Source organism: Engraulis encrasicolus, chromosome 9 (assembly GCF_034702125.1).
Source record: "Engraulis encrasicolus isolate BLACKSEA-1 chromosome 9, IST_EnEncr_1.0, whole genome shotgun sequence".
Lineage (NCBI taxonomy): Eukaryota > Metazoa > Chordata > Actinopteri > Clupeiformes > Engraulidae > Engraulis > Engraulis encrasicolus.
Window position 1 is genome coordinate 4337715 of NC_085865.1, and position 14763 is coordinate 4352477.

Genomic DNA, 14763 nt, shown 5'->3' on the forward strand with positions numbered 1-14763 from the left:
ACATTTTGGACAATTCCATGTTTCCAGCGTTGTGGGAAGAGTTTGGAGCACGCTCCTTTCTCTTCCAAGTTGACTGTGCACCAGTCCACAAAGCAAGGTCCATATGGACATGGATGACAGAGTATGGTATGGATCTTAACCTGAACCCAAAAGAACACCTTTGGGATAAATTGGAGCAGAGACTTCTCAACAAACATCAAGGTCCATAAAGATATGGATGACAGAGTATGGTGGAACTTGACTGGCCTGCACAGTCTTAGGTGCCGTTTCCACGTAGCTGGTTATTTTTTCTCCTGGTTTTGCATTGGTTTTGGTCTTCCGTTTCCACGTAGCAGAAATTTAAAATCCAGGTTTTAAAAACAGGAGAAAAAAATATCCTGTTTAGGGGGCTGAAACGCATTTGTTACAATGGAGGATTTATTTTTATCCACATGTTGCGTTTACACCTCAACAGGAGAAAAAAAATACCCTGCTATAAAAATATCCTGCTACGTGGAAACAGCACCTTAACCTGAACCCAAAAAACACCTTTGGGATAAATTACAGTGGAGACTTCTCAACCAACATCCTCAGTGACCTCACCAATGTGCTTTTGAAAGATTGGTCAAAAAAAAACCTATAAACACACTCCTCCCCCTTGTGGACAGCCTTCCCAGATGAGTTGAAGCTGCAATAGCAGCAAGAGGTGGACTGATGTCATATTGACCCCTATGGGTTAGGAATGGGATGGCAGTTAAGTTCACATGTGAGTCAAGTCAAGTCAAGTCAACTTTTATTGTCACTTTCATCATATGTACAAGACATACAAGGAAAAATGAAATTACGTTTTCTCTCTATACCATGCCCGGAAAAGACAAACTGACATAAAGTGCAGACAGGACAGGTCAATGGCAGTCAACACAGGTTAGGTTTTTAAAAAGAAAAAATAAATCCTATTAACACACTCCTCACCCTTGTGGACAACCTTCCCAGATGAGTTGAAGCTGTAATAGCAACAAAAGGTGGACTGATGTCATATTGACCCCTATGGGTTAGGAATGGGATGGCAGTTAAGTTCACATGTGAGTCCAAGGCAGGTTAGCAAATACTTTTGGTAATATAGGCTAGTGCAGTGTTTCCCAAATTGTGGTGCGTGCACCCCTGGGGGTGCGTGGCGGCTTGCTACAAGGGGGTGCACGAGCTTAATTTGGCAATGGCGGATATGTGTGTTTTTACACATCATTAATGAACATTTAGTCATTTTAATTGTGTGGTGAATTTTATGCTGGAAGAAACGACAGGTCTATTGGAAATGAGGATTCCCCAAATGACTCTGCATACTTTGAAATGATTTGTGCAGTGAAGCCATACTTAAGTGGCCATCAGCACACCAAACATTCGCTTAGGGGGTGCGCGAACCACATTGAAATGCGCAAGGAAAACAGTTTGCGAACCGCTGGGCTAGTGTATTTGGATTTGACTCAACCTGACCTATTTTGTCTGACTTGGGACAAGACTGGGACTTGAATACTTACAACTTGCTCACAACGTACAACTTGGCCCAGGTGACTTCTCCTCTGCCAACAGTTGTATTTCAGTTGAACAGCAGATGGCAGGAGAGAGCCTGAAACAAAGCTATCAACCATAGGATGTACAGTAGAACACCAGAGGTGTCACGCCCCGAACTGTCACAGCAGTCTCTGCAGCTGTGAGTACAAGGTAGATCTGTCTGTGCAATATAAATGAATGGAGAAGGGGCTCACCTCTGCCAAGAAAACTGGCTGAATAAAGTGAACATTTCCATTGACACACTGAGTCGTATCCCTACTTACCCTCCATTCGATAATGTCTGCTATTTCATTTTACTATCTGCCAACTCCTGCTTTTAAATGTATGCTGTACAAATATAATTATTTGACATTACAGTTTGGCTACAATTTATTTCACTTTCCGATCTTCTCTTCTTTCAATGAATAATGAAAGTGACACAACTTTAAAAGTAAACATATCCTTTATTGCCACACAGATAGAATAGTTAGTCATCATGACAACTGCTAATAGCCTATATTTTTTGAAACCTACAAGTACAAATAGAAGAAAAATAATTCATTTTAAGAATAACACCAATAACCATAGGCCTATGTGTTATTACACTAACAGCCAGGATGATCTGAACATGAACAGAGATGTATGACTTCTTGGTGTACGTATCACTGACAGCAACTCATTCTAGTGCAGGGAACATGCACTGTAGTTGCACTGGTTAACAACCTTGCTTAATGACACTGGAGGGCCTCACCAAGAGATGGAATATCACAATTCAATATATCATAGATGCAGTAGGCCTATATACAGCAAAATGATTAACACATATAGTACATTCACACTTTTACTTTAGTCATTGCAGGTTCTATATTAACAGAGTTCATAATGTGCTTCATACATCTTGAAGTTATTAAGCACTTCTAGAAACAAAAAATACATTTCAAAATGGCAAGGTCATTAGATCTGTTAATTGTTCAACAACACATAGCACATTTGCATAGGCCTATCAAAAAAAATCACAAAAGCGCACACTGCCATGTTATGATATGTACATGTGGTGTTCTGTTGGCCTGTTGTCACTAACACAATTTGATTTTACTGCCATAACTGCGGAGCCAAAAGGCAGGATACAGCGGCTCAGTGAATGTGGTCTCCACTTTGTGCAGCAGAGTCACTGTGTCAGCATTGACAGTGTAGAAGCTCAGAGTTCCTGCCCTGTGATCCACATACACTCCTATTCTAGAGGAGATCTGAGCATGAGGGAGATCTGTATTTTTCTTATTATGGTAGAAGCGGAACACAGATGACTGGCAGTGCAATGCCCAGGAATTTGTATTGAACCCAAGCATTGCATCATTATCATTTCCTTTCCTCTTCAGCCCCTTGTATGAAACAGCTATATACACATTTCCAGACCACTCCACCTCCCAGTAGCACCTGGTACACGTAGCCTCTGAACACATCACCTGCATTAAATGATTAAATTTGTCTGGATGGTCAGGATAAGAGTGCCTCTTATTAACCAATTGTACAACCCTGTTTCCCTCAGACAGTATCAGCTGATAATGAGCCGTGTTGGGGTCCAAAGTCAGCTGACAGGAATCTGTAGTGGGGGTTTAAGAATCATAATTGAAGAGTTCAGATGCAAAACCCCCTAACTCCATTTCTGAAGACCTGCACTTCTATATTTTTAGAGAACCCCGTTGTTGGTTTGGTTTACATTCATGTACTTGATAATACATATAAATAGTTATATTACATAAATAAAAATAAAAAATATGCAATTTTGATAGCTTTGTATTAAATAAAAATGAATTAAGATTATTTTCTCAAAAGGCACTTAGGGAGGTTTGCATCTGAACTCTTCAATTATTCATTGTGATCATGTTTAACATACAGCAGAATACTACTAGTCCTGTAAAACAAACAAACTTAATAACATTTTAGGAATGGAACTGATCTGAGTCTTAATATCCTGCAATATGCCCACTCGCACACACTCTCTTCAACACAAATAGCCACCATAGGCCACCTCAGCCAATGTTTATTTAGAGAAATGCACGATGCAGTAGGTAGGCAGACCAGCTACATGTCACACTTTTCATGCATCTGAACTGTATCGTATGAATAACCTAGCAAAAGAGTGTGCCTGATTTACTTACATTTTAGGAAATCATCTCTGGTCACAGGCTCTGAAGGTCTGAAAATGCTGATTTGTTCACCTGTTGAAAGACAATATACCAGTCAGGGCCACTGACAGCTTTTGCTGGGCCCAGGACAAAGTCATCTGAAAGGGCCCCCCATCCAATACATGCAATGTAATGAAAACTAAATTTTGGACCACCCGTTTCCCTGGGCCCGGGACAACTGACTCCTTTGTCCCCCCTTGTCGACTTCCCTGATACCAGTGGTGAGCCTTTTTGCTTTGCCAATGATGTTAAGTGATACATTATTTCCACGACTATGAGACGTACGTACCAGTTTTCACAATGTCCTGTAGTCCCTGGTGGAGCACATCCTGCAGTTTGTCTTGGAGCAGAGTGAGGCCGTCACTCACTCTCTCAAAAAGCACATCTGTATGCACTGAGCACGTAGATGACTTGTCAGATGTAGTGGAGGCACACAGAGACTGGAAACTCTATGAGATGCAAAAGATACATAATCAATGAGAGTGTTCAGAAATAGGCCTACATCTAGACCTAGCGAGGTGATCAACTTGATACACTGAGCTGCCAGATAAAGCACACAGCTTTGCTTGACTCTATGCCATCGAATTAATGCTCAATTAGCAAGATCACATCCATACAGTAAGTGACTTGCAAACAGGTAAAGGCCTACTGTTGTTTTTACCAGAATAGATATACAGTGAGTCCAATATGTATTTGATCCCTTGCTGATTTTGCTGGTTTGCCCACTAATTAAGACATGATCAGTCTATAAATGTATGATAATATGTATTCAAACATGGAGAGACAGAATATCAAAAAGAAATTCCAGAAAATAACTTAAAATAATATATTTTAATTTATTTGTATTTAATTTAGGCCAATAAGTATTTGACCCCTCTAGCTAAAGAGGATAAAGTGCTTTGTGGCAAAGCCCTAGTTGTCTAGCACTGAGGTTAGATGCTTCTTTTAGTTAATGACAATGTTTGTGCATATAGTAGAACATATTTTTTGCCCATTTTTCTTTGCACATTATCTCTAAAACATTAATAGTTTGTGGCTGTAGCTTGGCAAATGGGAGGTTCAGTTCTCTCCATAGAATTACTATAGGGTTAATATTTGGAGACTGTCTAGGCCACTTCACGACTTTAATATGCTTCTTATTGAGCCACTCCTTTGTTGCATTGACTGTATGTTGTGTATTATTGTCATGTTGGGAGATCCAAAAATGGCCCACCCTTCAGTGTAGTGGTGGAGGGAAGGACGTTTGCACTCAGGATTGCACATTACATGTCTCCCTCCATCCATTCATTGACGATGTGAAGTTGTCCTGTGCCTTGGCCAGACAAACACCCTCAAACCATAATGATACCACTTTCATGCATGATGGTGAGGAGGGTGTTCTTGGGATCATAGACAGCAGTACTCTTTCTCAAAACACATTGAATTGGGATAATGCCAAACAGCTTGATTTTGGTTTCATCTGACTACAGCACCTCCTTATCATATCCTAAACCAGTCTGATGTCCGTTGGCAAACCTCAAGTGGGACTGCACAGGTTCCTTCTGAAGTAGAGGTACCATGTGTGCACTACAGGATTTTAAACCTCTGTGGCATTAAGTGCTACCAGTAGTTTTATCAGTGATTTTGGTCCCAATAGCTTTGATATCATTGCCTAGTTCATCCCGTACAGCTCTAGGGTGATTTCTTTCTGTTCTCATGATTATCAAATCCCTACAAAGGTCAAATCTTGTATAGAACCCCTGACAGGCTGATGGATAGTCATTTTGTATTCCTCACATTTTGGAAGAAATGCATCAACAGCTGGGTCATTAATACCCAGTCTCTTTCTTGTGGCTTTGCAGTCCATTTAATCTTTGTTCAGGTCTAAAATCGTGTCCCTGATATCATTTGACCACTCTTTGGTCTTTCCCATGCTGGTGAGGTTGGAATGTGACTGATTCACTCATACTATGGACTGATTCTGCTGATTCAATGTGTCTTTTATGCATGTTAGTATGTACAGGTGTCTTAAATTCAGATGACAAGTTGATCGGAAGTGCCCATCTGGTCTGTGGGCCCGGAACTGTAATCAGTTGGCAGGGGATCAAATACTTATTTTGCTCGATGAAATGGAAATAAATTAATATATATTCTCTTCAGTTAATTTCTGGATTTTCGTTTTGATATTCTGTCTCTCCATATTAGAATACATATTATCATAACATTTATTGACTGATCATGTCTTTTTTAGTAGGCAAACCAACAAAATCAGCAAGGGATCAAATACATATTGGACTCACTGTAGATATATGTGTAACAGGGCGCACTGTCTGTTTAGTAAGGTGTGTCCCTCAGCAGTTCCCATACCCCAATGACGTCACGGGACTCAGGTAGCCGCTCAGTGGCTAATCCGTAATTGGTGGCTATGCCATTGTTTTTATAAAATCAGATGAATTAGACCGGCTCATTGGAGCCTTCCCGTTGTGCCGGTATTCGCTGATGATGCCCGGTGCCTTTGCTACTGGTGCAGCAAGGTATGTGTGATCACAGTTTTGTCTAGATGACTGCAACCATCTAGAGATGTGTATTTAAACATATTGTTCATTCTCAGGACCCAGAGTTCCCGTGGCATCTAACCCCAGTCTTGTGCCCCCCCCCCCCCCCCCTTTCAGTGTTGTGGAGGTGAGCTTGTAAATATCCTTGTCATAGGCGTCAGACTTGTACGAAATTCCGAGTTGGATGAATTTGAATTCATAGTAATGCCATAATATGAACACTAGGTGGTGGTGTTCTATGTACTCTCAATGGGTGGTGTAGATTAAATTCAAAGAAATGCAAGGTAATGACACCACCTAGTGTTCATATTATGGCATTACTGTGAATTCGAATTCATCCAATTCGGAATTTCGTACAAGCCTGATAGGCGTAGCTCATGTTAAGCATTTGTCCACTATTTGTATGTAACATGTAGCCTACTGATCCCTGTGTGTGTGTTCACCTGATTCCAGACACCTCAGAGTACGTCGAGGGTCTCTGTCTAGTGTGGGCAGACTGCTTGCGAGGCAGCTGCTCACCGCTGTTTTGCCCATAGCGAAATTGTTTAGCCTTTCTGTTTGTTTGTTTGCCTGTCCGCGTGCACGAGTGGTGAACTAATTTATTCTCGACTAGTAAGCCTGCCCGGCTAGCCTGGCTCGGTGAAACCCTTTTATCCTGTGGCAGCCAACCCCGTTCTAATGAGCATTACTGTTTTTATCTCAGCGGCGCAGGGTTTTAACTATTGACTTCAATTGTATTAATAAAGAAAATATTGTTATTCCTTTAAACAAAGGTACGTCTCTTGTCCATTCTACGAACCTGTTGTGCCTTATTAGTTGAAATCAAAATATATTCTGGGGTGGAAGTCCCCCAGTGGCATAGTCGTGCAATTACAAGTATCAGTTTGATGATTATTATTTTAGGAAAACCTCTAAAGTTCCACTTGGTTACATATGCAACAGTACAAACTTAGTGTGGGCTACTTCAGATCCACACTACAAATGAATCTGAGATGCAAAAACAATAGAAGTTTAATGCACAACTACTTAAGTTTACTACAATAGGCCTAGGCCTATATTACTTAAGAGTATCCACAGGTACATCCACTGAGATCCCAGAAAACAAACAAACAAAAACCATGACAGCTTTGCTTGACTGTGTGGCCTGCCAGAACATGCTCGATTGAAAGACAACAGCCTGTATATGATCCAAAAGCTCTGTTTTATTTACATACTAGTGATCTACAAAGTTATTTAGGTGAAAATATATCCTCTCAAATGCATATGGTGACCTTGTCAGCAACTTTTTTTTAATAGTTGCACATGGATATTTTGTCATTGTGGTCTTTGGAAAACTGGTTAAGCCAATTTAAGTCAAATGTTTGTGAAAAAGGTTTAGTTTTAAAACTGCTGTATTTCCAGAAGTAGCAGCATGAAGTAAAAAGCCCATTCACAAAACTACTCTTTTTCACAAATATCTATAACACCATAATGCTTACATGGTCCTTCCCATGGCTGTAAACATAACCTGTAATTTCAAATTAGCTACTAAAATGAAACCGTGTAGGCCTACATTTAAATAGTATTTATTCAGATAAATATATAGTGCCATGGTACCTTGAGAAACTGGATGTTGTTTTCTCTTTCTGAGAACTGCTCCAGCTCAGCAACGCTCCTATTCAGCTCAGCGATCTCCCGCTCCAGTGTCTCCATGAGTTCCTCAGCTTGACTCACATCCGCCCTCTCCTGATCTCTGATCAGCTTCGTTGCCTCTGAGCGTCTTTTCTCAATGGAGCGGATCATCTCAGTGAAGACCCTCTCACTGTTCTCCACTGCTGCATCAGCAGAACACTGTTGGAAACACAAGACAACACAGCATCTTAAGACATTTCTGTTAGGGTCTGCTCTCCGTGATGTTTCCTGGTGGGTGTTGTTGCAAGATGTTTTTCATATATTTTAATACGGCAGGCAGAGCAGTGGTGTAGTCTACGTAGAACGCAGGTATACGCAGTATACCCACTTCAAAATGTCAGGGATGTCAGTATACCACTTAAAATTGATTGATCCATTAGGCCTATTTAGAATAGCACAAATATATACAGTATACCCACCTCAACAATGCTCAAATATACAGTATACCCACCACAGAAAATGCTCAAATATACAGTATACCCACCCCAGAAAATGCTCAAATATACAGTATACCCACCCCAGAAAATGCTCAAATATACAGTATACCCACCCCAGAAAATGCTCAAATATACAGTATACCCACCACAGAAAAGTAGACTACACCACTGAGGCAGAGCAATAACAAGCAGTCTGGTGTATCACATGAAGGGTCCTTACCTGAAGAGTTTTCACAGCCTGTCTGAGCTCTTGGAATTGCTTTTCTTTTTCTTTGATGACCTCTTGAGATTTCCTCTGTGTCTCTCCCAGCTCTCTCTGACAACATTAGTCCAAATATTGAAATATCCAAATTAATAACATGTAGTTTTTTAATGCAATGGTTTTGTTTGGATACTGCTTATCTGAATGGTCTACCTATCACAGGGCCATACTGCTAACCAGCACACAATGTCTTTGGTCCCAATCATCTCTACATTTCTCATGCACCTATACCGTAGCTAACCATGGCTCTTACTGATTGTAGGTCATAAAATCAAAGTGATACTGTCCCATTTTTGGAAATAAGCTTATTTTACACCACCCCTTGAGTTAAATAATAGGGTTTTACCATTCTCCTATACTTTCAACCGTTCTCTGGTTTTGGCAGACTGGCAGTGCAAATTTTACCTCCAAGCTAGCAGTTTACATTGAGTCCTATGAGACCAGTTAGCCGCCAGCTGGTCTCATAGGACTCAATGTTAACTGCTAGCATGTAGGTAAAATTTGCACTGCCACTCAGAACAGTTGAAAGTACAAGAGAATGGTAAAACCCATTAATTTAACTCAAGGAGAGGTATAAAATTAGCTTATCACTTTAGTATCACCTTTTATTGGGTTATAAATATAGGCCTATATATAAGTTATTACCTGTTTTATTGAGTTGTAAATCAAATGGCAACAATGCATATATTTACCATATGTCTGAGTGTCCTAACAGCAACTCAATAATGCTCATCTCACCTGTTTCCCTGTCCTCTCTGTTGCGACTGAAACAGTTTTATGTCCACTGTGTTCATCCATGACACACAGCATGCATATGCACGTCTGATCAGTGCGACAGAAGACCTCCAGCAGTTTGTCATGCCGAGAGCAGATCAGATCCTCCAGTTTACCAGCAGCGTCAATCACTTTGTGTTTCTTGCCTGGGTTTAAATCGTTGTGAGCTCTGAAGTGAGTTCCACAGTAAGAGGACAGACACACCAGACAGGACTTGACAGCCTTTCGCTTTCTCCCAGAGCAGACGTCACACTCCACATCTCCAGGTCCAGCATAGCAGTGGGCAGCAGGAGCAGACTGGAGTCCCAGAAGCTTCAGTTTCTCCACCACGTCAGCCAGGATTGTGTTTCTGCCCAAAACTGGCCTTGGAGTAAAAGTCTGTCTGCACTGTGGGCAGCTGTAGACTCCCTTTGGATCCTCTTGATCCCAGCAGTCTGTGATACAATCCATACAGAAACTGTGTCCACAGGGAATAGTAACTGGATCTTTAAAGAGATCCAAACAGATTGGACAGCTGAACTCATCTTGCGCTAATAACACACTGGCCTTTGCCATTTTTTGCTACTGTAAATTGTTTTCACACCAGCTTGTGATCTCTCCCACACAGAACAGCAAAGCAGGAAGAGGAAGAGCTGAGTTTCGTTTCTGTGTAAATCATATGATCAACTAGAGAAAAAACAGAGGTAATAGGCTGTTGGAGCAGCCCCGAAATCCTAAAAAAGAAGAAGAGAGAAAAAAAGTAGGCCTACACTATATGCATCTTCGTTTATTCGCTAAGCAGTAGCCCAGTCTGTGAGTTGGCTGTCCTCGACCGAGAGCACCACGGAGGCTGAAGCGCGGATATCCCAAAACCAATTTATTGACCAGTTGAATGGCAATCAACAAAAAGTGCATATCCCGAGAGCATTTGCACCGGTTTGGCATGTAATGTGCATTACCCTTTCCTGAAAACAACATACAAAGCAGATGGACAAGGTAAAATGTAGCCTAAAGCAAAGCAGTGCACGAGCAGTTACAGGGGCAGTTTCAGTCTGCATGCCGGTGATGTCAATTGTTGGAACTGCTTGAGACAATAGCATTCTCTTCAGTCCAACCATGCCCGTGATCTCCACATTTGTGGTGAAGCACGAGGGGTGGAAATGTGCCGAGCACAACAGTGACCATGAGCTTGCTTCAAAACCACGCCGGTGTGGCAGCTTTTGTGATATGCACCGGAATTCTCATCCACATGTACATCTGCTTGTACGAGGCTATGGCAAGCGATGTGGGACAAATGTATGGCAGGAAGCGAATGTCAACATAAACAGAGATTACACAATCTTCGATATGGTTAGCAAATGTTTTGGGGCTGTCATTTATGTTATGCCTACACTTCGGAATTAGATCAGAGTCTTGTTGTTACACAGGCATATTTGATTCAGCCCAACTGTACCCTATAGGCTTAACTTTACTCAGTCTATCCTACAAGCAGATAGCCTACAGGGCGGATGAGAATCCGGTGCATATCACAAAAGCTGCCACACCGGTGCCTGCGTACGAATTGGATCCACAAAGCCCTTGTTTTAGCCTTCTCCACAGTTGGCCACAGTTCCATCATTCTTCACAGAAGGGAACTTGTGCAAAGATATTCCTTCTGTCAAGTAGCCATTTTTGCAGCTGGCACCGTTCGGCCCTACAGCAACACACTGCTTGACACTGCGCTTTGGTTTGGTACTAGCCGCCATTGATCTGAACAAGGTGGAATGAGGTGAACTCCCCCCTTTTATGTCACGCATATCATTTGCATAAAATTTGCATGTCACCAAAAAAAACGAACATAACACTATTTGGGAACGTTTTAACATGACTTTTAGGACAAAATATCACCCAGACAATATCCCATTTTATTCACAAGGCTTAGAACTTTCAGAATCTGTCCCGGAAATGGTCAAATTCCTTTACTTTGTTTTCGTTTCATAAACACTTTAAGAAATAATGACTAGATTTTCCAGAACACTGCCGTCCGTGGTCCCTTGTAATTATACTGTTAGCCGACAGAGATCACTCCTATTCCCTCCAAATAATATTGGCAGTCAGTGAGCAACCAACTGCACCTCGAACTCTGCGAATTGCAGTCAGATCCGTGGTCATGTGGCCCTCCGATGGTGCCGATGAAAAATGTGGCCCTCCTCATCATGAAAGCTGCCCCCCCTGGTATAGAGGTACAGAGGTGATGTAATTGAACTGTGAAATCATGAAAGTTGCCCCCCCCCTGCTGTAGACGTTGGTCAGTCATATCAGAAGAGGAAGGGCCGGGCTGCAAACACTTCCCACAACGTTGTGGAAATGTCTGTCGTTCTTTTATTAATCCATAAGCAGTGCAAAGAAATCCTGCACACTGTCCATTCCACAAGAAACTTTAATACAACGTTTCGGTCATCCAACCTTCAGGTAAAGTTTACCTGAAGAAGATCGGATGTTGTATTAAAGTTTCCTGACAACTCCCCTGGGATAACATCCTACGCACCTGCCCAACTACAAAGGTGTGGAAAAGCGTCTTTGTTGAACTGTGTTAGTAACCCATAACTAAACAGGATTATTAACTGGGATAATAAATTGCCATAACCCAATAAACATTAATGAGACTTAATCTGGGCTATCGCCAGTTGCACAATGGGTAACCACTATCTGACTTTCAGTATGTATATTTATTTACTAATTAATACTTATTAGTGCTTATATTACTATTACTTAGTTATTATCATTATTAGTTAATTGGACTAGATATAAGATCAATATTCAATAGTCAATGTGTAAATGTGTTACACAGATAATGAAAATAATGTGTTAATTTCAGATAAATAATTGTACAAAATGTCCCAAAAATCTACAAAATGTTTCAATGTCATTATGGAGAGGATACAAAATCATTTGGGACAATTCCATGTTTCCGGCGTTGTGGGAACAGTTTGGAACACGCTCCTTTCTCTTCCAAGTTGACTGTGCACCAGTCCACAAAGCAAGGTCCATATGGACATGGATGACAGAGTATGGTATGGATCTGAACCTGAACCCAAAAGAACACCTTTGGGATAAATTTACAGTGGAGACTTCTCAACCAACATCCTTAGTGACCTCAGCAATGTGCTTTTGAAAGATTGGTCAATAAATCCTATTAACACACTCCTCACCCTTGTGGACAACCTTCCCAGATGAGTTGAAGCTGTAATAGAGTTCTTCAGCGTTGACGTCAACTTGTATGCGGCGTTTGGACTTCCGGTTCTATGGCGATTTTTTTACATTGCAACACGGGTTTGGCAAAAATATAAGTTGCACACCAACAACGAACATTAGCGCATCCCCGCATCCCTTTCTCATTAGTGGAACGGATCGTATCATCATGTTGGTGTATTCACATGTTAAATCATGACGATTTTAATTCAATATTGCTAACCCCTTTCTGATCATTAAAACTTCCGAACTACATACTTTCCTTTGGTTGCCATGGGTACAACCCTCCGCACGTACATGACGTTAGATACAGGCGCCGCTTCTGTAGTCGCCAAAAGTTTCCGGGTTTAGCATATGGACGCAACATCGTATTTATGTCGAAGTTTGACACAAAATGATCAACCATGTCATACCTACAGCCTATTTTTAACACCCTCGACAGTTTGCGGGGGTTCGCTAAGCGCGTGCTTGCACTTGGAGCTTATTTGAAACTGGCCCCTATTCATTCCCAATGGAGGCCGGAAGCCGATACGAACCAGGAAGTCCTTAAATGCTAACATGAAAGACTACAATCTACTACATGCTTTCGCGTTACTGAAGAACTCTATAGAGACAAAAGGTTGACCCCTATGGGTTAGGAATGGGATGGCAGTTAAGTTCACATGTGAGTCCAAGGCAGGTTAGCAAATACTTTTGGTAAATAGGCTACTGCAGGGTTTCCCAAATTGTGGTGCGTGCACCCCTGGGGGTGCGTGGCGGCTTGCTACAATTAAGGGGGTGCACGAGCTGAATTTGGCAATGGCGGATATGTGTGTTTTTACACATCATTAATGAACATTTAGTCATTTTAATTGTGTGGTGAATTTTATGCTGGAAGAAACATCAGGTCTATTGGAAATGAGGATTCCCCAAATGACTCTGCATAATTTGAAATGATTTGTGCAGTGAAGCCATACTTAAAGTGGCCATCAGCACACCAAACAAACCGCATTGAAATGCGCAAGGAAAACAGTTTGGGAACTGCTGGGCTAGTGTATGTGGACTTGCCTCAAACTGACCTATTTTGTCTGACTTGGGACTAGACCGGGACTTGAATACTTACAACTTGCTCACAACTTACAACTTGGTCCAGGTGACTTCTCCTCTGCCAACAGTTATATTTCAGTTGAACAGTAGAGGGCAGGAGAGAGCCTGAAACAAAGCCATCAACCATAGATGTACAGTAGACCACCAGAGGTGTCACGCCCCGAACTGTCACAGCAGTGCCTGCAGCTGTGAGAACAAGGTAGATCTGTCTGTGGAATATAAATGAATGGGGAAGGGGCTCACCTGTGCCAAGAAAACTGGCTGAATAAAGTGAACATTTCCATTGACGCACTGTACAAGGACAATAGTTGAAATGTGCAGCTACAGTAAATATCTTTTTAAAAACTTCTTTTCAAATTTATTTTATCAATTCATTTGCTTTGAGTAGATATTTAGTGTGACATTTGAAACCTGGTCCTTGATTAATGTGTCACTTCATATTCACACAATTGAAAAATCATGTCAATGCAATGATTGACATTTCTTATCACAATGTAATTTATTCTTTAGATTCCTCACAGTTCCCAGTATTTGTTCATGTAGTGTTTGCATGCACATGACTGTTACTGTGGAGTTTCGTATAGCCCTCTCAACTTTTAGTCCTTCTCCAAAACTGGTTTAGTATAAGCATTTTCCCATCAGAAACACATAAGCCTAACCTTTAAGTAAAATCTGTTTAAATATGTCACTTCTTCTCAATAGGTCAAGTACACCCTTTGGTATGCTAATAAGCACATTGGTATGGGCTCAGATATCTGTGGCTTATTATTAAAGACCCGTTTTGTACTTTTTCTATTTAATTTTCATACCTGTAAGGTCATGAGGGTTGAAAAAGCTGACAAACTAAGAGCGCTGATCTTTGTTATATGCCCATAGGCAACCAGCCCTAAGTGCTTTGCATTCTATGTGTTTTGTTGGTTGGGCTGGTATTACTCACAAATGCAGTATGTCCAAACTTTTCCACTATATCACCCAGGGAATTCTAAAGGCAAGATTTGCTGCATTTTATCGTGTGTGTTGTCAACAATAACATATTCATCACATTACACAGCAGATGCTTTTATTCATATTAGTGC

The 14763-nt window shown here is 41.2% G+C and overlaps 1 protein-coding gene across 1 annotated transcript; it reads right to left on the minus strand.

Annotated features, from left to right (window-relative positions):
• Positions 1-1697: 1697 nt before the first annotated feature.
• LOC134455379 (tripartite motif-containing protein 16-like) lies at positions 1698-9986 on the minus strand. Its single transcript, XM_063206402.1, has 6 exons — positions 9356-9986; positions 8576-8671; positions 7844-8077; positions 4003-4162; positions 3687-3746; positions 1698-3127 (listed from the first exon to the last, which is right to left on the minus strand). Exons 1-6 carry the CDS (start codon positions 9944-9946, stop codon positions 2604-2606), a joined length of 1665 nt encoding a protein of 554 aa, XP_063062472.1. The 5' UTR covers positions 9947-9986; the 3' UTR covers positions 1698-2603.
• Between the last annotated feature and the right edge of the window lie 4777 nt (positions 9987-14763).

Excerpts from the sequence above, each read along its gene's own strand:
- LOC134455379 (XM_063206402.1), bottom strand. The coding sequence starts at position 9,946 with ATGGCAAAGGCCAGTGTGTTATTAGCGCAAGATGAGTTCAGCTGTCCA. Across the intron at positions 8,672-9,355 it reads CAGAGAGGACAGGGAAACAG|AGAGAGCTGGGAGAGACACA; the intron begins GTGAGATGAGCA and ends TAATGTTGTCAG. Across the intron at positions 3,128-3,686 it reads CAGAGATGATTTCCTAAAAT|ATTCCTGTCAGCTGACTTTG; the intron begins GTAAGTAAATCA and ends CCCCCACTACAG.